Here is a 23,960-nt window from a genome sequence, read left to right as displayed (position 1 = left end):
AGAGGAGAGGTTCAGGGGCCCTAACATGAGCCTCTCTGGTCTGTTGAGAATATAGAGGTGGTCATCATCACTCTGTAATACTCGGCATACCCAGCTTCCCCCTTTTCTCAGGAAAGGAGAGCAGCCTTGCTTATTTTAGTCTGTGGCCATGGAGCAAAGCTCGGGACAGGGTTCTTACTCAAACTTATGCTACTGTACTGGAGAGGATGCTTTTTCGCTGTCTGTTTTAGCTGTTTGGTTAACCCCTTTGGAAATTGGATATTGTCACAAACCGTCTCGAAGTCCGTAACTAACAGGGAGACAACGTGGAGATTAGGAATAACAAATATATTTATTAACTGAAGTAACGTAAATACAATTAACAATGGTGTGTCGTCAGTAATCAGTAGTGTAAGTGAGTGGTTGCATGCATTAATGTGATAATGAGGGGTGTTGAAAGGTGCCAATGCAAACAAACACAATGGTCACAAAAATGCCACAACCAAAATCCAACAGTGTGTCTGCATGGAGAGTCTCCTCATGGGCCCAGGTGTGTCCCATGTCGCTGACGACCTTCCCAGCTCCCTCCGCCTACATCATAATAAGGAAAACGAGCAAAGAGAAAGAAACCGGAAGACAGAGTGGGAGGGTCGTCACAATATGGATGGGGCCAGATATAAATGTTTCTAACAGAACAACTATGCATATATGCATATGCATGACCATGGTAGCAATTGAAAGAGATCACTTTGGAGATTATAGGGAAATTATCAGGACACAGCAGTTCACATGTCACAAGACTTTAACCAAACATGACACTAATTTTAAGTGCATTTTACATTTACTGTACTTTTCACAGCATTTGTCAATAAAATCTGAAAGTACTTTTTGGAGTAGGTGCAAGATGAGAAAAAAATGATTACATGGGTTTGAGTGTGAGGTCTTACTGGTGTATCCAAGTTGCCACACACCTCTTCAAACTGAACAGTTCCTAAGTCTTTTCAATGAGCTTTTATCACTCAAGGAAAGCTCTTTCCTTATCAGGTGCTTTTTTTTAAAGCTCTACACGCTTTGCCGTTGATAAACAGAAGCAAGCGCACGTGTAGTTCTTTATTTGGAACACAGCCCTGCGTCCCCACCGTCACACAATTACTATTGATTCTGTCAGTCAAAACCCATGGACCCCTGTGAAGCAGAGAACGTGACCTCTGGCGTCATGTTGTAACGGTTTTGACTTGAGGTTATTATTTATAGGGGTGCCAGGTAGGTTGTGCCTACCAGAGAAAACATTGGTTTCTCCGTTTAGTTTGGGAGGGAATGAGTCCCATCTGGTCCGTCAAGTCTACACCAATACAAAGGACTTATGTAAAAGTCAGGATGGAAATCAACTTTTCATAAACCCTTAAAACATTGGAAAGAACTTCAAAAACAACTATATTCTTTTGCGTGGGTTGTATTAGCAACACCAATGATTACACACACACACATATAATAATATCACAATGAGTTCTGGTTCCTCCAGAAATGTCCTGTACCTCGGGCCTAAAAAGAGTCCAGCCCGGTAAAGGAGTTCAGGGAACTCAAGTGAACTTTGTCACGCAATGTTTGTCCATTCATTCAAGTGTAGCGTAAACCCAGTATTAATCATACAATTATTTTAGCACAGAACTTTAAAGCGTATCAACTCTTACTAAGTCCTCAACTACAACTAACTACATAAATCATCACTGTATACATCACAACAAAACAAATGAAATACCGTATACAAAAAGGTTGTAGTCAGTCGGTCAGTCAGACAATCCAATCCGCCAACAGATCTCCAGCGGAGAAAGGCCATGAAGAACGGAGAGGTGTAGTCCACGGACGCAAAGAGTGGATCCTGGGTAAACTCTATTAGGCTACAAAACACACGTTTAACAGCAACAAAACAAATGGAATAGAGACGCTTCGGAACTGAGGGTTGAACACATCCTCATTCACGTCTCCATCACAACCCCACTTTTGCGCAGCTGATGCTGGCTATTTAATTGGGAATTAAAGGGAAAGCACCCTATTGGAAGGAGAAGCACTGAGACGGTTCAGAAAAATTCAGGGCCGTCACAATGTATGTATAGCATGTTACTTTACAGCCACTGTGTTCCAATTTTGACAAAATCAGCCATTTTCAACTGTAAGGGATGACGGGCTGTGAGCGGAATGAGCTACTGGTCAGTGTTTATGATGCTGTAAAGTCTCTGTTCCATTTGCCCCAGACATGTAGAAGTGGAGCTAACTCATAGGAAAGCAAGGACAGACAGGGAAATGGGGAAAGTATTCAGACCCCTTGACTTTTTCCACGTTTTGTTATGTTACAGCCTTATTCTAAAATGTATTGAATAAAAAAATGTTTTCATGTCCTCCTCAATCTACACACACTATCCCATAATGACAGTGATAACAGGTTGTTTGAATTTTTTTGAAAATGTATTACAAATATAAAACATACCTTATTTACATAAGTATTCAGGCCCTTTGCTATGAGACTTGAAATTGAGCCCAGGTGCATCCTGTTTCCATTAATCATCCTTGAGATGTTTCTACAACTTGATTAACGTCCACCCGTGGTAAATTTTAATTGATTGGACATGATTTGGAAAGGCACACAACTGTCTATATAAGGTCCCACAGTTGACAGTGCACGTCAGAGCAAAAATCAAGCCATGAGGTCGGTTGGAATTGTTCGTAGAGCCCCAAGACAGTATTGTGTCGAGGCACAGATCTGGGGAAGGGTACAAAACAATTTATTCGGCATTGAAGATCCCCACGAACACAGTGGCCTCCATCATTCTTAAATGGAAGAAGTTTGGAACCACCAAGCTGGCCGCCCAGGCAAACTGGGCTATCAGGGAGGTGACCAAGAACCTGATGGCCACTCTGACAGAGCTCCGGAGTTCCTCTGTGGAGATGGGAGAACCTTCCAGAAGGACAACCATCTCTGCAGAACTCCACCAGTCAGGCCTTTATGGTAGACTGGCCAGACGGAAGCAACTCCTCAGTAAAAGGCACATGACAGCCTGCTTGGAGTTTGCCAAAAGGCACCTAAAGGACTCTGACTGTGAGAAACAAGATTCTCTGGTCTGATGGAACCAAGATTGAACTCTTTGGCCTGAATGCCAAGCATCTCCTCTGGAAGAAACCTGGCACCATCCTTAAGGTGAAGCGTGGTGGCAGCATCATGCTGTAGGGATGTTTTTCAGTGGCAGGAACTGGGAGACTAGTCAGGATCAAGGGAAAGATTAACAGAACAAAGTATAGAGAGATCCTTGATGAAAATCTGCTCCAGAGCTCTCAGGACCTCAGACTGGGGCGAAGGTTCACCTTCCAACAGGACAACGACCCGAAGCACGTAGCCAAGACAACGCAGGAGTGGCTTCGGGGCAAGTCTCTGAATGTCCTTGAGTGGCCCAGCCAGAGCCTGGACTTTAACTGGATCCAACTGTAGGAAGAGTCTGTAGAGACCAGAAAATAGCTATGCTGCGACACTCCCCATCCAACCTGACAGAGCTTGAGAGGAACTGCAGAGAAGAATGGGAGAAACTCACAAAATACAGGTGTGCCAAGCTTGTAGCATCATACTCAAGTAATCGATGGCAAAGGTCGGTCAGTCCTTCTCTTCCAAAGACTTCCAGCTGGAGATGCTGCTCATTATTTAGCACAGTAGATGCATTTCTTTCCCAGCTTGTTTCAGATGCAATCGACCAGAAATGCTGAGATACATTTGCCCCCTCAGAGTTCCCTGCCCCAGAGTTCTCTGCCCCCCCAGAGCTCCCATGACATTGTTCTATGATGGGTTTGTCACTTGTCTTTTTTAAGACTGCAGCTTTATTCACACAAAGATGATGCTCACTTTGACAAACCCATCCTAGTGAATGGATAGTCTTCAGTAGCGGTGAGTGTGTTTTGTAGGCTTTCCAGTAAATGCACACTTCCTCTGTCATGCCTGCTATCATGGCTCAGAAGCCATGATGTCATGTCTGGTGTCATGCCTCATTAAAATGAAAGAGCTGTGACTGCAGTATGGATCAGTATCAGCTATGTTCTCTCCAGCCCCTCTGTACAGAGATCTGTCATGAGGACAGATTGCCCTCTAAAGCTGAATACCAAATCTCTGATGGCTGGCCAGCCTTTATCCTGCCTGGAGTCCAATTGAGGGAAAAAAACTAAGCGCTACAATTAATTCCATTGATTTGACTTTGTTTATCAGCAGTAATCAGCTTACACAAAGATACTGGCATTGCCTGTGCAGTAAGGAAACGCTCCTCTGTAGTGTACAGAACAAAAAAGTAAATGTAGGAGACAGCAGGGTGTGCTCTGTGATGAGCCCCACCCTTCTCTCACTCTCTAACCCCCCCTCTCCCAGGCAGGAGGAGATGCCCAAGCCCTTCCCCCTGCACCAGTGTCTGCAGAGCCCTGAGGAGGAGCTACGGTTCCTGCGCTGCTGTGCCCGCCTGCTCATGCTGTGCCTGCTGCCCACACGAGACGCCCGCTCCTACAGCCTGCGCGTGGTTCTAGTGGAGGTTATCACCACCAAAGGTACACCGACAGCCAGGGACACACCGTCCTCTCTCTCTAAAGCTTATCCATTATTCATTCAACACAGGGACTGATTAACCATGCGTCCCAAATTGCACCCTATACCCTTTATTGTGCATTACTTTTGACCAAGGCCCAAAACCTATGGGAAATTGTCCCAAATGGCACCCTTAATCAGTGAATTGGAAATCTGTTTCATGTAACAATGGCATGATGAGCAATGATGTGGGCTGGATGATGTGCCAGAGCTCCAACTGAATGACTTGTCTGCTACTGTATTTGTTGTTAGGAGGAGGGGAAATGCTCTCGCATGCTTCTCGCTGTACTAACCAAAAAACAACATTGAACAACCAGATACTGGTATTAAAATATTAATGACTATGGACTGTCTCTGAAGACGTCATGTGACGCAAAAATCAAAAGGCAACACCAATCAGAAAAGGGCTGTGTATTTTACTTCCTTGTGAACTGACTTGCTGTGCCATCACAGATGTGGTTCTGTGAATAGCAGTGAAGGCTGCCTGACTGCAGACCAAGGAGGCAGAGCTAAATGGGCTGTCAAGAAGGTGTGGGGGCGATTTGTTTATCTTGCAGGCACAGACGGATGACAAAAATATACTTCCTGATCCCTAATTATTTCTTCATTACCACCGTTACTTAGCAACATCCCTCCTTCAAGGTACTGAACATGTTAGATTTGCACATTTTTTTTTTTTTACCCCCACTCTCCTGTCATGGTGTTGGTGAGGTTCTGTTTTAAGAGCATCCAAAATGCTCAACGTTACTGCTCGACATTAGTGCTGCTCAACATTAGTGCTGCTCAACATTAGTCAGATATGTTATCAGATTTCAATGTTATTGTTTATGTTATCAGTTTTTTGGGGGCATTTGTTCTTTTTTGTAATTTGTTGATTTTATTTGATCTCACAACAAAGTAATGCGATTTGAGGATAGATTTTGATTTCTTGAACAATGGGACGTTGTATTCTAACTGAGCTCAACCTGAGGCCAGGCTCTAGTACTTCTATGGGTTTCCATGGAGGACTGACTGGGTGGAGACTCCCAAATGGCACCCTATTTCCAATGTAGTGCACTACTTTTGAACAGTGCATAGGGCATTGTTCAAAAGTAGTGCCCTCTGTAGGAAATAGGGTGCCATTTGGGACACAACCAGAGAGGGTGAAGTCTGGGGAAATGTACTGACCGCTGCCCTCTGTACCAAGGCTGGGGGCTGCCTGGAGTGGCCAATCTGATTCCATTTGCCAGAGATTATCTCTGAAATCACCATTAGAAAGCCATTCCACCAGCTATGTGTGAGAAATCTGATAGTTTGCTTTGCATCACAGCAGCACAGCGCTCGGAAATGTTTGCAGTCACACACAAAGCATATCAGATCTTTCAGTGTTTGGCTGAAAACCCTGTAAACTGAAATGGAATAGAATCCTCTAAGCCCCACACTAAAATGTTCCCAACACACATCAGCAAAGCTTTCATCTAGTGCACACCATCTAGCTTGGTGCAGATGATGCCTGCTCTCAGTATTAATACCCATCAGAAGCAAGCAAAAACAGAGGGATGTCTGCAGCTCTCTCAGATCTCAATATTAGTGCCTTGAAGGAAATATGTGGGGGGGGGGGTGTGTCGCAGCAAGAGTAGAGGATGAGGGGGGTGGTTCCTGTTCCAGCCTATAGACCCCCCGATGAAACCCCCGAGGAAGGTGCCTCAAATGGCACCCTATTCTCTACATCAGGGTTTCCCCAACTCGGTCCCGGGGATCCCATGTTTTAGTTTCTGCCCTAGTGCTACACAGCTGCTTCAAATAATCAAAGCTTAATTATGAGTTGATTATTTGAATCAGCTGTGTAGTGCTAGGGCAGAAACCAAAATGTGCGCACAGGGGGGGCCCCAGGACCGAGTTTGGGAAACCCTGCTCTACAAAGTGCACTCCTTTTATGGGCCCTTTTCAAAACCAATGCATTATATAGTGAGAAGGGAGCCATTTTGGACATAGCCCTGGCCTACTGCCTGCCAGCCTCAGCCTTTACCAGTTCAGCTGTTTATGGCTTCTTGTGTAAGCATGTATGAGTCACCCCTTCCCTTCTAAAACATTTATCTCCTCCATAAAAATGAAATATGAAGAAGCCCAGGAAAATAGCCAGGGACATCTGAAGGCAGTCCAGACATGCCATTGTAATACAGGTAATCCAGGATAGTGTGTGGTTGAGGAAGAGAGGAGGCTTTTACATTCAAAGATGGCTCTTTAGTTTGTGCTTGTCAGAGGATGTCACTTTACAACATTAGCTAGTGTGTGTGTCTAAATGATTAAGCTGGAGCATGCCACACTATAAGCCTGTTTTCTACTGTGTGTGTGCAGTGCTGAAGCCGCTGGTGGAGGTGCTGAGTGACCCAGACTTCCTGAACCTCATGCTGCTGTCTCAGCTGGAGCACCGCGAGCAGCTCAACGAGCACCACAAGAAGGCCTATACCTACGCCCCGTCCTACGAGGAGTTCATCAAGCTCATCAGCTCCTCCTCAGACATCGACTTCCTCAAACAGCTCAGGTACAGACAGAGCAGCCCAACCCTCCTCCTACTAGTGCTTCTGAGTGTGGGTTGTATGTGTGTCGACGTCCTGACTGACACAGAAGATCTCCAGTTTTCTCATTAGCCATGCCGACACGTACACCTCAACCACACTGTCTCGTGTCACCCTGACTTGCGTGCGTCATCATACCGACACGTCACACCGTCTCTCCCCTTTAGTGCTGAGAGATTAGTGGGTTTTGGTTCGGTTTATTTTTAAATGCTAAATTTAAATGTTTTAAACAATACATGCATTATGTGGGTTCAATGCTGTAACAGCACAAAACAAGATGGTAGTGCGTGACTGCGCTTTACTATCACTTATTAGGCTCTAACCATTTATTCACATTACTTTAATAAAATATTTCAGTTGTGTATGTTATTTTATTCCAAGTCATCTCATCTCTGCTCAGGCAGTATTAGCCAGACAGCCTTTTATCTCAGTGCTCCCAAAAGAGTCATCAATCGAGTCATCCTGGCTAGCTGTGTGACGAAATCACTATTTTAGTAGTACTTCATAGTAAATAAGTCATACTTTTTAAAACTGCTAAATAACAACTATCAATCAATTAGATGTATTGTCGGGTAGAGATGCCTAACAACCGCTCTCTATCTGTCTGGTGTATCCATCTTTCTTCCTCTGTCTGCCGCCCCCACAAGCATGTTTGCCCAGGAAGAACCAATGAGAACAGGCAGCTAGCTGTACGCGCAATGGATTCTGATCATTGTAGTTAATTACCATGTTTTCTGCTCTTAAACCTCTTGGAATCACCCATCCCAGATCCGGGATAATTGTCATCAACTACGCTAAATAGCATAGCGCAACGGTCAAATAATCTTACTAGAAAATATTCATAGTCATGAAATCACAAGTGAAATATAGCGAAACACAGCTTAGCCTTTTGTAAATCACCCTGTCGTATCAGATTTTGAAATTATGCTTTACAGCGAAAACAATACAAGCGTTTGTAAGTTTAATCGATATACTAGCAAAACATTATGTACACCTAGCGGCAGGTAACTTGGTCACAAATCAGAAAAGCAATCAAATTAATCGTTTACCTTTTGAGCTTAGGATGTTTTCACTCACGAGACACAGCAAATGTTCCTTTGGTTCCATAAAGATATTTTTATATCCAAATACCTCCGTTAGTTTGATGCGTTATGCCTAGGAATCCACCGGAAATAGCGGTCACGACAACGCAGACAAAAATTCAAAATTATATCCATAATATCGACAAACATGGCAAACGTTTTTATAATCAATCTTCAAGGTATTTTTCAAATATCTATTTGATAATATATCAACCGGGACAGTTGGCTTTTCACTAGGACCTGGAGGTTTTTTGCGCAAAAATCACACTGAGAGCCAACAACTGACCACTTACGTTAATTACCATGTTTTCTGCTCTTAATTATGATGAGTTGGACAACATGTCCCAGAGAGATCTCTCTAGACAAAAGGTGCGTTGAGCACACACAAAAAATCCCAAACTAAATGGAATTCAAATAATTAAACCAACTTCGGTCAATTAGTTATTTAAAAAACTCTGTCATTTAATCGCTGAGCACTACTCACCTTAAGTCACCCTGAGTGACAAAGCTGTGTGTTTGTGAGCCTCTATATACCTGCTTCTCTGTGTCCCTAAGCATAGAGAGCTCTCCTGTCTGACAGCCTCATTCGGGATTCCCTCTCCCCTTGTCACAGCCCTGTGTTTCTCTATCATTGACCTACAGCGCAGCTTTTCATGAAATGACACTAGGACCAAAACAATCCCTGGCTGCAGCCTCTGATCAGGGTGCTTTACCACCTCTTGGTGTTGGGCCGTGCTGTGTTCAGCTCTCCTGCAGGCTACAGTCATTACTCCCTCCAGCGCCTCACTCTTATGAGCCATGCCAACCGGACGAAGATTCTTGAAGGATCTAAACATTGTTTGTTAGTGAATAAAGGTACGAGGTGGAGCTTGTGAGTGTGCAGGTTCTATTTTATTAAGTCAGCCTGTCGCCCTAACACCGCGACGCTGGCTGGGTCAGCCTGTCGCCCTAACACCGCGACGCTGGCTGGGTCATAAGGGATCATAGCTTTCACCTGGTCCATCTCATGGACAGAGCAGATTTTCCCAATGAAATGTCCTTGTTTTTGAAAGAAAAGCACTTTTTTTTTGTCCATTTAAAATGACATCAAATTGATCAGAAATACAGTGTTGACATTGTTAATGTTGTAAATGACTAGTGTAGCTGGAAACGGCACATTTTTTATGGAATATCTACATAGGCGTACAGAGGCCCATTATCAGCAACCATCACTCCTGTGTTTAAATGGCACGTTGTGTTAGCTAATCCAAGTTTAGCATTTTAAAAGGCTAATTGATCATTAGAAAACTCTTTTGTAATTCTGTTAGCACAGCTGAAAAATGTTGTTCAGATTAAAGAAGCAATAAAACTGTCCTTTAGACTAGTTGAGTATCTGGAGCATCAGCATTTGTGGGTTCGATTACAGGCTCAAAATGGCCAGGAACAACTTTTTTCTGGAACTCGTCAGTCTATACTTGTTCTGAGAAATGAAGGCTATTCCATGTGAGAAACTTAAGATCTGGTGCAACGCTGTCTACTACTCCCTTCACAGAACAATTCTAACTGGCTCTAACCAGAATAGAAGGAGGAGTGGGAGGCCCCGGTGCACAACTGAGCAAGAGGACAAGTACATTAGTGTCTAGTTTGAGAAACCGACACCTCACAAGTCCTCAACTGGCAGCTTCATTAAATAAAACTCGCAAAACACCAGTCTCAAAGTCAACAGTGAAGAGGCGACTCCGGGATGATGGCCTTCTAGACAGAGTTGCAAAGAAAAAGCCATAACTCAGACTGGCCAATAAAAATAAAAGATTAAGATGGGTAGAAGAACACGCACACTGAACAAAGGAACTCTGTCCTGCTTGATTTTTGCTCTGACGTGTACTGTCAACTGTGGGACTTTATCTACAGCTTGACTACAAGTTGTAGATGCATCTTAAGGATGATCAATGGAAACAGGATGCACCTCAGCTCAATTTCAAGTCTCAAAGCAAAGGGTTTGAATACTTACGTAAATAAGGTATTTTAGTTTTTTGTATACATTTACAAAAATGTCTGAACCTGTTTTCACTTTGTCATTATGGGGTATTGTGTGTAGATTGAGGATATATATATTTTTTAATCAATTTTAGAATAAGGTGTACTGTAACTTTTTCCACTTTTGTTAAGAAATCTGAATAGCTTCCGAAGTGTGTGTGCGGACACACACCGGTTAAATAATTATTTTTAAGCCTTGAGACAATTTGAGAGCTGTATTGTATGTGTGCCATTCAGAGGGTGAATGGGCCAGACAAAATATTTAAGTGCCTTTGAACAGAGTATGGTAGAAGGTGCCAGGCGCACTTGTTTGTCAAGAACTGCAACAGCGAGTTTTTCACACTCGCACACGGGAAACTTATCAAGAAGTGTCCACCACCCAAATGACATCCAGCCAACTTTACACATCTGTGGGAAGCGTTGGAGTCAACATGAGCCAGCATCCCTGTGGAACACTTTCGACACCTTGTAGATGTTCATGCCCTGACGAATTCAGGCTGTTCTGAGGACAAAAGGGGGTGCAACTCAATATTAGGAAGGTGTTCCTAATGTTTTTTACACTCCGTGTACATGCATACAGAGATACAGTGCCTTCAGAAAGTATTCATGCCCCTGGACTTATTCCAGATTTTTGTTACAGCCTGAATTCAAATTGTATTAATGCACTTCTCACCCATTTACACATAATACCCCATAATGACAAACGGTAAGTATTCACACCCCTTTGCTATGACACTTCAAATTGAGCTCAGGTGCATCTAGTACATTTTTTTAAATCATCCTTGAAATGTCACTACAACTTGATTGGAGTCCATCTGTGACCAATTCTTTGGAGGTGATTTAGAAACACACCTGTCTATATAAGGTCCTACAGTTGACAGTGTATGTCAGAGCAGAAACTATACCATGCAGTCCAAGAAACTCTCAGTAGTTCTGAGAGAATTGTGATAAGGCATATGTGGGTAAGGCCTTAAAATAATTTGTAAAGTGTTGAACGTTTCCAAGAGCACGGTGGTCTCCATTTGGGAAATTGAAAAATGGAACTACCCAAACTCTGACCAGAGCTGGACGTCTGACCAAACTGAGCAACCGGGCAATAAGACCTTGGTCAGGGAGGTGACCAAGAACCCAATGACCACTCTGACAGAACTACAGAGTTCCTTAGCTGAGATAGGAGAACCTGCCAGAAGGTCAACAGTCTCCACAGTACTGCACGTGACCGCTGCTCCCCATCTAACTTAACAGAGCTTGAGAAAATATGCAATGAAGAATGGGGGAAAATCCACATGTGCAAAGCTTATACAGACATACCCGAGACCACTCAAAGCTTATACAGACATACCCGAGACCACTCAAAGCTGATACAGACATACCCGAGACCACTCAAAGCTGATACAGACATACCCGAGACCACTCAAAGCTGATAGACATACCCGAGACCACTCAAAGCTGATAGACATACCCGAGACCACTCAAAGCTGATACAGACATACCCGAGACCACTCAAAGCTGATACAGACATACCCGAGACCACTCAAAGCTGATACAGACATACCCGAGACCACTCAAAGCTGATACAGACATACCCGAGACCACTCAAAGTTGTAATCATCACCAAAGGTATTCTACAAAGTATTGACTCGGGTGTGAATACTTAAGCAAATATTTTTTTTTATTTCATTTGAATTAAGTTTGCAAACATTTCTAAACATATTTTTACTTCGTCATAATGGGGTATTGTGTGTAGATGGGAGAGAAGAAACATCTTTTGAATCCATTTTGAATTCAGGCTACAATACAGGATGTGGAATAAGTCAAGGGGTATAAATACTTTCTGAAGGCACTGTGCATGCAGCTGGTGTTCAGCCTGCCTTGTGCCTGACGATCAGAAACTGCATTGGAGGACGGATGTATTAGTCCCAAATGGCACCCTATTCCCTATAGTGCGCTACTTTTGACCAGAGCCCCATGGTAGTGAACTCTATAGGGATGAGGGTGCCATTTGGGATGCAGCCATTGAATGCCCTGTAGTTACTAGTGTATGATAAATCAGCAAAGCATCTTATAATACCGGATCCATCACAACTGTGGATCAGTCCAGTCTTTCTGTATGGCACTCTCAAAGGCAATGATTTCATACGCTTTAATCGTTAACACTAGTCATGTTCTCCACATCGATCACAAGATATAGACCCTTCATTTTTTTCGTTGCTAATTTGATACTATATTGATCCAACTGTAAACCATTTTTTCTTAAGCACTCTGAGTCTTGGCAATGTTCTCTTGTTTTAAGCAGCTGGCTAAAATGTTGCAAGGACAGCCTGCTACATTAGCTAAGGATGACTCATATGTATCTACTGTTGGTAGTCTGTTTACCAGAGGTGTCTGATCCAATTCTCAGTTACGGAAATCATTTAGGCTAAAGTGTTTGTTCTCTTACTGTGTCCAACAGTTTAAACCAGTGGATTTACTTTTTAGGCATTTAACAGAGGCTCTTTATCAGAGTCTACTTACAGGAGCAATTAGGGTTAAGTGCGTTGCATTAGGGCACATTGACAGATTTCTCTCCTAGTTGACTCAGGGATTCGAACCAGCAACCTTTTTGTTACTGGCCCAACGCTCTTAACTGCTAGGCTACCTGCTGGATATAAGGCTTTTCACTTGTGTGATAATTGCAGTATCCAGACAGCTAAATTAGCTAGTTTAGCAGGGTAGATGTAACCATATTTAAGCACACTGATGACGTGGAGCTCTAGCTTAAATTACACCGAACCCGCCCTGTCCGTATACCTTACTGCTGGGTTTCCATGGGAACTGAGCTTCAGTTAGATGACATGTACTGTAGCAGAGCGCTTTATCAGGGAATCAAGAACAGGGTTTTTATCAGTGTAATGGGGGTTTTATATCACTGTAACAGGTCTCTAAAACAGGGGGTGTTTATCAGTATAACAGGTCTCTAAAACGGGGGTTTATCACTGTAACAGGTTTCTAAAATGGGGTTTTTATATCACTATAATGGGGGTTTTATATCACTGTAACAGGTCTCTGTAACAGGGGTTTTTATATCACTGTAACAGGTCTCTAAAACGGGGTGTTTATCAGTATAACAGGTCTCTAAAACGGGGGTTTATCACTGTAACAGGTTTCTAAAATGGGGTTTTTATATCACTATAATGGGGGTTTTATATCACTGTAACAGGTCTCTGTAACAGGGGTTTTTATATCACTGTAACAGGTCTCTAAAACGGGGTGTTTATCAGTATAACAGGTCTCTAAAACGGGGGTTTATCACTGTAACAGGTTTCTAAAATGGGGTTTTTATATCACTATAATGGGGGTTTTATATCACTGTAACAGGTCTCTGTAACAGGGGTTTTTATATCACTGTAACAGGTCTCTAAAACGGGGTGTTTATCAGTATAACAGGTCTCTAAAACGGGGGTTTATCACTGTAACAGGTTTCTAAAATGGGGTTTTTATATCACTATAATGGGGGTTTATATCACTGTAACAGGTCTCTGTAACAGGGGTTTTTATATCACTGTAACAGGTTTCTAAAACGGGGTGTTTATCAGTATAACAGGTCTCTAAAATGTTTGTTTTTTTATCACTAACGGGGGATTTATATCACTGTAACAGGTCTCTAAAACAGGGGTTTTATATCACTAACGGGGGATTTATATCACTGTAACAGGTCTCTAAAACGGGGGTTTTATATCACTTTTTTTGTAATACAAATCTCAACTTCTTTTGGTTCTGTTTTATACCACTATAATGCTCCAGGGCTAATTTTGTTAGCATTTTGGCATGTTTTTATAGAATTGGAAAATAAAAGTTATAAAGCTAACATCCCTTATCACTACAACATGTCTCTAAAACAGGGGTGTTTATATCACTGTAATGCACAGCAAATACTTCAATTGTTTAAGCATATATTGCAGAACAGTGAATATTGACAAAACAGCGCTCTTAAATGGGTCAAGGGTTAGCCAACATGTACTCAAAACAGACATATTTTCAAGTTCAATGCAAACATTTATAAAATATGTTAAATGATTCATTTAAATCAGCCTATTCCCTTTATAGTGCACTACTTTTGACCAGAGACATGGGCCCTGGTTAAATGTAGTTTACTATATAGGGAATAGTGTTCCATTTGGGACACAGTGTTCCCATACAGGCAGTGGTTGATGATGCCTTCACTATTTTGTGCTGTATTATGTCAATACCCCGTAATGACAAATCAAAAATGGGTTTTTAGAAATTTTAGCTAATTAAACGATTACAGCCTTGAGTCCTCTTGGGTATGACACTACAAACTTGGCACACCTGTATTTGGGGAGTTTCTCCCATTCTTCTCTGCAGATCCTCTCAAGCTCTGTCAGGTTGGATGGGGAGTGTTGCTGCACAGCTATTTTCAGGTCGGGTTCAAGTCCGGGACTGGCTGGGTCACTCAAGGACGCCCCCGTCTGAGAACCTGCTCCAGAGCACTCAGGACTTCATCAAGGTTCTCTCTGTACTTTGCTCCGTTCATATTTCCCTCGATCCTGACTTGTCTCCCAGTCCCTGCTGCTTAAAAACATCCCCACAGCATGATGCTGCCACCACCATGCTTCACCGTCGGGGTGGTGCCAGCTTTCTTCCAGACGTGACGCTTCCCATGGAAGATTCTCCTATTTCCACAGAGAAACTCTAGAGCTCTGTCAGTGTCCACTGGGTTCTTGGTCACCTCCCTGACCAAGGCCCTTCTCCCTCAATTGCTCAGTTTAGCTGGGCTGCCAGCTCTAGGAGGAATCTTGGTGGTTCCAAACTTCTTCCAGTTAAGAATGATGGAGGCCACGGTGTTCTTGGGGACATTCAATGCTGCAGAAGGCTTTTGGTACCCCTCCCCAGATCTATGCCTCGACACAATCCTGTCTCCGAGCTCTACGGACAGTTTCTTTGATCTCATGGCTTGGTTTTTGCTCTGTTATGCAATATCATCTGTGGAACCTTTTATATAGACAGATGTGTGCCTTTCCAAATCATGTCCAATCCATTTGAATTTACCACAGGTGGACTCCTGTTGGAGAAACAGATGAAGGATGATCAATAGAAACAGGTTGCACCTGAGCTCAATTTCGAGTCTCATAGCAAAGGGAATGATGTAAATAAGGTATTTCTAAAAACCTGTTTTTGCTTTGTCTTTATGGGGTATTGTGCTCAGATTGATGAGAAATGTTTTATTTAATCATTTTTAGAATAAGGCTGTAACGTAACAAAATGTGGAAAAAGTCAAGGGGTCTGAATACTTTCTGAATACACTATGTCTAATGCTCTATGTAATGTTAGTGACGTGTTGCTTGTGTCTTAAGATGACATGCTGTATGACGCAAATATTATTTCCTGATGGATACAATGGTTATCATCCCAATCATATCTACCCATAGCCAAGGTCACATGGCCTTGAACTACCATCAGCATTACTTGTAGTTGACTGCAATGAGGTAATTACATGCAAACCAGTCTGTCTGTGAGAGTGCCAGAGGGAGGCCCTGCCATCTATGGTGCCCTGCCATCTATGGTGCCCTGCCATCTATGCTGCCCTGCCATCTATTGCATTTATTTGACGTCTCTGGTCATTTGAGGCATGGTACGAGGCAGTGAGAACACAAAATGATTGCAGTTGGTGTCATCTCCACTTGCTTGGAGTCATTGTTTCATTGGCACTTTTTAATGGCTTATTTCACATGTAATTGGGATGTGAAATTCAAACTAAATGTTCTCTGCACCACCATGGCTTTCCTACCTTCTGATACTTAACCATAAATGACATACGTCTAACTATTGTGGCGGGTGGCTCTTTGGGCAGGCCTACAGGATGACGTCCTGTTTTCAATTATACTAATGGTATGTTAGTCCAAGCTGAAACAACTCCTTTTTGTTCTTCCCGTCTCTTCTCCCTTCCTAACTTGTTCCTCTCGCTCCTTCTGTAGGTACCAGATCGTGGTGGAGATCATTCAGGCCACCACCATCAGCAGCCTCCCCCAGCTGAAGAAACAGAAAGGTAGGCCATGAACAACAACTCCACTGTCTCTAGTGAACAACCTTTAGCTACAGGCTGTGCTCTTGACGCTTTATGAATACGGTCTAGAGTAGGAGTGCTGATCTGGGATCAGGTCCCGCCCTGTCCATGTAATCTTATTTAATGTGAACTAAAAAGGAAAACTGATTCTAGATCAGCACTCTTACTCTGAGATGCTTTATGCGTACGGGTCCAGGTCTATAACAGCTCTGACGTCAATGGAGTTTGATGTTGCATCTATGACTAAGAGCTATGATTGACAGCTGGGCAGTTACCAAGGTGGTGGCACAGTGATTACCCAGAGAAATTAACCGGAAATTTCCTATGAGGCGAAGGGTCTTTATGAGCCAGTGAATGCATTAAAATGTTTCTCTCTCAGCAAGCTGCAACACTTTAATATTCTCTCTTTCTCAGCGAGTTGCGATGGGCAGTGGACTGGAAACTGACAGGCTGGAAGCTAAATGTCATTCACTGATCTCTCACACAGCAGAAAGGAGAGGCTGCCGTTGTCAGTCTTCACCTTTTCTCAGATGAATTGAGCGATATGATTCAGAGAAAGAGGGTGGATGATTTGTATGTGATGAATGAGAAAGACATTGTGGCAACTCCAATGTGAGCTAAAAGCTGTTCACTTGATCCTCTGTCTCACCCCATCTGCCTCCCAGCCAGGCTTTCATTACCTCTGTACAGGGGGGAAATTGAGTTATGTTTGTAGGAGGGCAGATGATGTTTCCTCCACAACGTAGTGCGTCATGTTCTCATTCACCCTCCTCTAGTCCATCCAGAGACGTCATGTTGAAAATAGATGTAACATGAGTTGTTTGAATCATCCTAACACAGTAATGGGGATGGTGTGGAACTCAATAGTGTCAATTTGTCTGAAGGATTCATGTCCCATCTCCTGTCTGAGACCTGCAGGGTTCTCTTGTTCTCTCTGTCTGAGGGAGCTAGTTTTATTGGTCTCAATACAAGGTTGATAAAGAATCTCTTCTCTCATCACTATTTGAAGGGCTGTGCCTTTGTCCTTGGTGTTGGCTTTGATTAACCTATCAAATCTTTGGATTAAAGCATCTGTGGCCTCGGTGGTGGTATTTAACTGATCAACCGTATATTTTAAATATACTAAGATGTCTTCCGACAACTCGTCCCTACAGACAGTAAAGGGAAGGAGACTGCAGCCATGAAGGCCGACCTGCTCAGAGCACGCAACATGAAGCGCTACATCAACCAGCTGACTGTGGCCAAGAAGCAGTGTGAAAAACGCATCCGTCTCCTGGGGGGCCCCAACTACGAACAGCAGGAGGAGGGCTGCACGGACGAGGGAGAGGGGCCCCAGAGTCAGAGGGTATGACTATACACACACACACACTGTGCCCAGTGTTGATGTTTGGCTGGGGTTTATGTCAGTCTGTCTGCAGTCCCTCTGCTCTAAACCCTCTAAATCCAAAAAAAAAAAACTATTCTCAAAAAATGATATTGCTACATGCGCCGAATACTTTGTGAAATGCTTACTTACAAGCCCTTTAACCAACAATGCAGTTAAGAAAATATTTACTAAATAAACTAAAGTTTTTAAAAAAGCAACACAATAAAATAACAGTAACGAGGCTATTTATACAGGGAGTACCGAGTCAGTGTGCGGGGGTACAGGTTAGTCGAGGTAATGTGTACATGTAGGTAGGGGTGCATAGATAATAAACAAAGAGTAACAGCAGTGTTAAAAAAAAGGGGGGGTGGGGGTCAATGCAAATAGTCTAGGTAGCCATTTGATTAACTGTTCAGCAGTCTTAGAGCTTGGGGGTAGAAGCTGATCAGAAGCCTTTTGTACCTAGACTTGGTGCTCCGGTACCCCTTGCCATGCGGTAGCAGAGAGAACAGTCTATGACGGGTGGCTAGAGTCTTTGGCAATTTTTAGGGTCTTCCTCTGACACTGCCTGGTATTAAGGTCCTGGATGGCAGGAAGCTTGGCCACAGTGATGTACTGAGCCGTATGCTCTACCCTCTGTATCGCCTTGCGGACGGATGCCGAGCAGTTGCCATACCAGGCTGTGACGCAACCAGTTAGGATGCTATCGATGGTGCAGCTGTAGAACAGCATTCTCATGTATGTGTTCCTTTTGTCCAGGTGGGAAAGGATAGTGTGGAGTGCAATAGAGATTGTGTCATCTGTGGATCTGTTGGTGCGGTATGCTAATTGGAGTGGGTCTAGGGTTTTTGTGTTGATGTGAGCCATGACCAGCCTTTCAAAGCATTTCATGGCTACAGAAGTGAGTGTTACAGGTTGGTTGTCATTTAAGCAGGTTACCTTGGTGTTCTTGTGCACAGGGACTATGGTGGTCTGCTTGAAACATGTTGTTATTACAGACTCAGTCAGGGACAGGTTGAAAATGTCAGTGAAGACACTTGCCAGTTGGTCAGCGCATGCTTGGAGTACACATCCTGGTAATCCTTCTAAACCAGGGATGTCAAACTCATTCCATGTAGTGTCGGCTGGTCTTACATTTTTTTTACTTTCAATTAAGAACTCGTCAACCAGGTCTGGGGACAATCGGCCCTCAGAGGAATGAGTTTGACACGTGCTCTAAACCCTCTAAACTCTGATTAAATCCTGTTTTATTACACAGCAGAACAGCCAAGATGGCTGAACAGCCAAGACGGCTGAACAGCCATGTGTTTGTTTGACAGTGTAATATCTACAGCACACACATGCACTGAGCCCTTTGGCATTTCACAGTAAGGGCTGTGTTGACATACCCGGAGGTTCCCTATAGAGTATAATTACAGCAGGGAGAGGAAGACCTTATTGCCTCCCATTACATTAGTTCATATTGTAACTGTATTTGAGTGTCATTAAACATTACTTTGACTCCTCTGCAGTCCCAGATGCCTGAGCTTTAATGAATGTGGGCCTGGCATTCCCTTATCTGGAGTTCAGTAACTGATCGGATGAGGCTCTGGTCAAAGTAGTGCACTATGTAGAAAATGGGGTGCTATTTGGGATGCAGTCTGTGTCAGCCCACCCTGAACACCCTGTTGGAACATTGGCCCATTAGTCCCGTAACGACATGAGCTCTCAATGTTTTTGACGAGCACAGTGTCTGTTTCTGGCAGTGATAAATAACCTCAGGTCTCCTCACCACACTGAATAGTGCTCTACTCTGTACATTTTTGTTGTCACCTTTAAATTGGCTCGCTAACCTTCAAATCAATGGCATTTATTGACTGCCACCCTATTCTGATTCAGAGGGGTTGAGTTAAATGCGGAAGACACATTTCAGTTGATGCATTGTTGTACAACTGACTAGGTATCCCCCTTTCCCTATTCCCTACATAGTGGACTACTTTTGACCATAGCCCTGTGTTTTAAAGGTAGTGACCTGCCATTTGGGATGCACAGTCTGCTGTTCTCTGGGGCCAGTATACAGGCTTCCTATGGTCATGAAAACCCTGGAAAAGTCATGACATTTTACAATTGTGTTTTCCAACCCTCAGTTTTGGAATTCAATTTTAAGAATTTGTTCATGTAATTTATTTAGGCACAGTTTAAAAAATATATTTTATCGATCAAATAAAAATCTACATATCAGCCAGGATTGGAATGACGCTTTAGTGCATGTGTGTTTATGCGCATCACTTGCATGTGTGCACAACGAGTGGGACGTTTCTCAAGGACGGAGACAGCAGCAGGTAGGCCAAGCCTGTAAAATATGATAGAGAACAAACTAATAACTAATTAGGCATCCAATGTAAGGGACATTGCAACACAATACATTGCTAGTCAGCCTGCAAGTAAACACATCTAAGGACTAAGGTAGTACATAAAGTTTTATTTAACCCTTATTTAACTAGGCAAGTCGGTTAAGAACAAATTCTTATTTACAATGACAGCCTACCAAAAAGCCTCCTGCGGGGATGGGGCCTGGGATATATATATATATATATATATAAGAACTTTTTAATACAATATAAATATAGGATAAAACACATATTACAACAAGAGAACACTACATAGAAACCTAAGACAACAACATAGCAAGGCAGCTACACATGACAACATAGCAAGGCAGCTACACATGACAACAGTATGGTAGCAACATAACAACAACATGGTAGCAACACAACATGGTAGCAGAACTTAACATGGTACAAACAGTATTGGACATAGACAACAGCACAAATGTCAAGAAGGTAGAGACAACAATACACCACACATAGCAGTCACAACTGTCTGTAAGAGTGTCCATGATTGAGTTTTTGAATGAAGAGATTGAGATAAAATTGTCCAGTTTGAGTGTTTGTTGAAGCTCGTTCCAGCTGCAGCGAACTGAAAAGAGGAGCGACCCAGGAATGTTTGTGCTTTGTGGACCTTTAACAGATTGTGACTGGCAGAACGGGTGTTGTATGTGGAGGATGAGGGCTGCAGTAGATCTCTCCAGATAGGGGGGGAGTGAGGCCTAAGAGGGTTTTTATAAATAAGCATCAACCAGTGGGTCTTGCGACGGGTTTATAGAGGAGTATAGAGTGCAGTGATGTGTCCTATAAGGAGCATTGGTGGCAAATCTGATGGCCGAATGGTAAAGAACATCTAGCCGCTCGTGAGCACCCTTACCTGCTGATTTATAAATGATGTCTCCATAATCTAGCATGGGTAGGATGGTCATCTGAATCAGGGTTAGTTTGGCAGCTGGGGTGAAAGAGGACCGATTACAATAGAGGAAACCAAGTGTAGATTTAACTTTAGCCTGCAGCTTTGATATGTGCTGAGAGAAGGACAGTGTACCGTCTAGCCATACTCCCAAGTACTTGTATGAGGTGACGACCTCAATCTATAAACCCACAGAGGTAGTAATAACACCTGTGGGGAGAGGGTCATTCTTCTTACCAAACCACATGACCTTTTGTTTTGGAGTTGTTCAGAACAAGGTTAAGAGCAGAGAAAGCTTGTTGGACACTAAGAAAGCTTTGTTGTAGAGCATTTAACACAAAATTCGGGAAGATGCCAGCTGAGTAGAGGACTGTATCATCTGCATATAAATGGATGAGAGAGCTTCCTACTGCCTGAGCTATGTTGATGATGTGATTTGAGAAGAGCGTTGGGCCTAGGGTTGAGCCTTTGGGTACTCCCTTGGTGACAGGCAGTGGCTGAGACAGCAGATTTTCTGACTTTATACACTGCACTCTTTGAGAGCGGTAGTTAGCAAACCAGGCCAAAGACCCCTCGGAGACACCAATACTCCTTAGCTGGCCCAAAAGAATGGAATGGTCTTCCGAATCAAAAGCTTTGGCCAAGTCAATAAATGGTCAGAGAGTGACACATTCTTCCCTGCATTTTGCTGATATAGGGTGTAATCAGTTTCTATTGGACAACTTCAGGTATGTTTATCCTGTTTCACTCCGTTTGAGAAACACTGTTCACTTTTGTAGCAGCCACGTTGGATTCCTTTTTGCATCTACACACACTCTCCTCACCTTGTCCCTTCACTTGTGGACTTCAAATAATGACAATGTCTCTTGCTTCTCCTTCATTTTGAGAAAAAATGAATTTGTTCAAAGCTGTTGTCTTTTTCTCTGAGACAACTACTCACCACATTTTATGCACTACAGTGCTAGCTAGCTGTAGCTTATGCTTTTCAGTACTAGATTCAATCTCTGATCCTTTTATTGGCTGGACAACATGTCAGTTCTTGCTGCAAGAGCTCTGATAGGTTGGAGTACGTACTCCGGAAGTTGAGCCTCCTAACCATGAGCCTCCTAGGTTTTTTTTTATTGAAGTCAATGTACCCAGAGGAGGACGAAAGCCAGCTGACCTCTGGCTACACCATGGTGCTACCCTACAGAGTGCTGTTGCAGCCACTGTAGACCATCATTGCAAAATAGTGTTTAAATCATTTATTTGGTGACAAGATTATATTTAGTGTTGTTTTATCTAAAATGTTTGAGCAGGGCTGGTATCAAAAGCCGTTATGCAAACCCCCTGTGTTCTGTCTGTTCCCTGTAGATCCTCCAATTTGAAGAGATCATGTCTAACCCAGGGTTCCGGGAGCACTTCCGTGTCTACATGGAGCGAGTGGACAAAAGGGCTCTCATCAGCTTCTGGGAGCTAGTGGAGATGCTCAAGACTGCCAACAAGGTAAAGTTGTCACATCCTCCAAAATTAAACGTTAAGCCAGTGTTAGTGACGACTGACATCATGTAAAATATCTCAGACAGGTAACATTACGCTGAGACTTGTGGTGAAACTAAATCTGTCTTTTAAAGCTGAAAACCCAGTGCACATCCTGACTTGTTTTTTCCCAGAACGAGGTTCCCCAGCTGGTGGGGGAGATCTACCAGAACTTCTTTGTGGAGAGCAGGGAGATCCCGGTGGAGAAAGCCCTGTACAAGGAGATCCAGCAGACCCTGGTGGGGAACAAGGGCACGGACGTGTTCCACCGGATCCAGGGGGATGTGTATGAGACCATGAAGGAGCGCTACTACCCGTCCTTCCTGGTCTCTGACCTCTACGAGAGGCTCATCAGGAGAGAGGAGCAGCAGTGCAGCTCCCAGTCCAGCAGCGAGGACAAAGACGAAGGGGTAAGCTGGGAAGGGGACATGCACTGGCGCAGATGTTCACATACCAGCCAGCATGTGCTACAGTGTTGTCCGCGGAGTACCACAGTACGAGTCATAACCATAAAACCTAGCAGTCAAACAGGGAAATGGTTCTAATCATTTTTTGCACCATGAATGTTTCCTGTAGGGAATTTTAGAAACACTTAAAATAAGGGTTGTGTTTCACGTAGGCTTACCCTGGCATGACATTTTGATAACCATGTAGATCTCTCTAGGACAAAGTGACTTATCAATACATTCACATGTATTCACCTCCCAGAAATGTTAATGTGACTATCATAAAGAACTACAAATGCCATAATGATCTGGACGAGACTGCTGAATTGAGGCAAAGTTAAAAAATATCTGGATTAACTATCTAATGTTAGCTAAATTTAGTAATGAATAAATTGGGAACATTTCTTTAAATGGACAATTCTGTGAACTGTTTTGTGCAAGTTTTGAATTGACACAATGCCTGTTAGCAAAGGTGTCAGCTAGAGATGATGTGCAGGAGTTTGCAGGGACTTGTAGTCTTACATGATGTCTACTTTGCTAATTTGCATTTTCGAATCTGAGAGTAAATACAGGTGAATATATTGATAAGTCACCTTGTCCTAGAGAGATTTACATGGTTGTCAAAACGTCAAGCCAGGGTAAGCCTACACGAAACACAGCCCTTATTTTAACTGTAAAATCCCCTATGGGAAGAATTTGTGCTGGAAAAACAATTGGAACCATTTCCCTGTTTGACTGCTAGGTTTTCTGGGTGTTATGACACCTCCACTGTGGGGCTCTATTAGCATTGTGGCAAGTTAATCCACGTTTGTATTATCACCATCATCTAAACCTCCACCTCTGCACAGCTCCAGGTTCTGGAGGGAGGGGAGGAGGCGCTGGACGAGGGCACTAAAGGCATCAATGAGCAGGCCAGCTACGCTGTCAACAAGCTGCGCCAGCTCTACGACAAGCTGGAGTACAAACGTCAGGCCCTGGGCTCCATCCAAAATGCCCCCAAGCCAGACAAAAAGGTATCCCACTACACCGTTCAGCTGCTATTG

General features: G+C 43.3%; 1 protein-coding gene across 2 annotated transcripts in view; it reads left to right on the top strand.

The window, feature by feature from the left end:
* Positions 1-23,960, top strand: part of snx25 (sorting nexin 25) — a 55,268-nt gene that overhangs the window by 6,956 nt on the left and 24,352 nt on the right. For both annotated transcript variants that reach the window (XM_090220341.1, XM_021583513.3), the window contains exons 4-10: positions 4,379-4,551; positions 6,926-7,112; positions 16,220-16,290; positions 17,463-17,653; positions 22,307-22,438; positions 22,606-22,881; positions 23,766-23,930. In XM_090220341.1, coding sequence (XP_090076467.1) covers positions 4,379-4,551; positions 6,926-7,112; positions 16,220-16,290; positions 17,463-17,653; positions 22,307-22,438; positions 22,606-22,881; positions 23,766-23,930 — 1,195 coding nt within the window. The remainder of the gene's footprint in view (positions 1-4,378; positions 4,552-6,925; positions 7,113-16,219; positions 16,291-17,462; positions 17,654-22,306; positions 22,439-22,605; positions 22,882-23,765; positions 23,931-23,960) is intronic.

This window comes from Oncorhynchus mykiss, chromosome 25 (genome assembly GCF_057628025.1).
Source record: "Oncorhynchus mykiss isolate SJ-2025 chromosome 25, ASM5762802v1, whole genome shotgun sequence".
Taxonomy (NCBI): Eukaryota; Metazoa; Chordata; class Actinopteri; order Salmoniformes; family Salmonidae; genus Oncorhynchus; species Oncorhynchus mykiss.
Note: the sequence above shows the minus strand (reverse complement) of the source record. Positions and strands in the feature narration are given on the sequence as shown.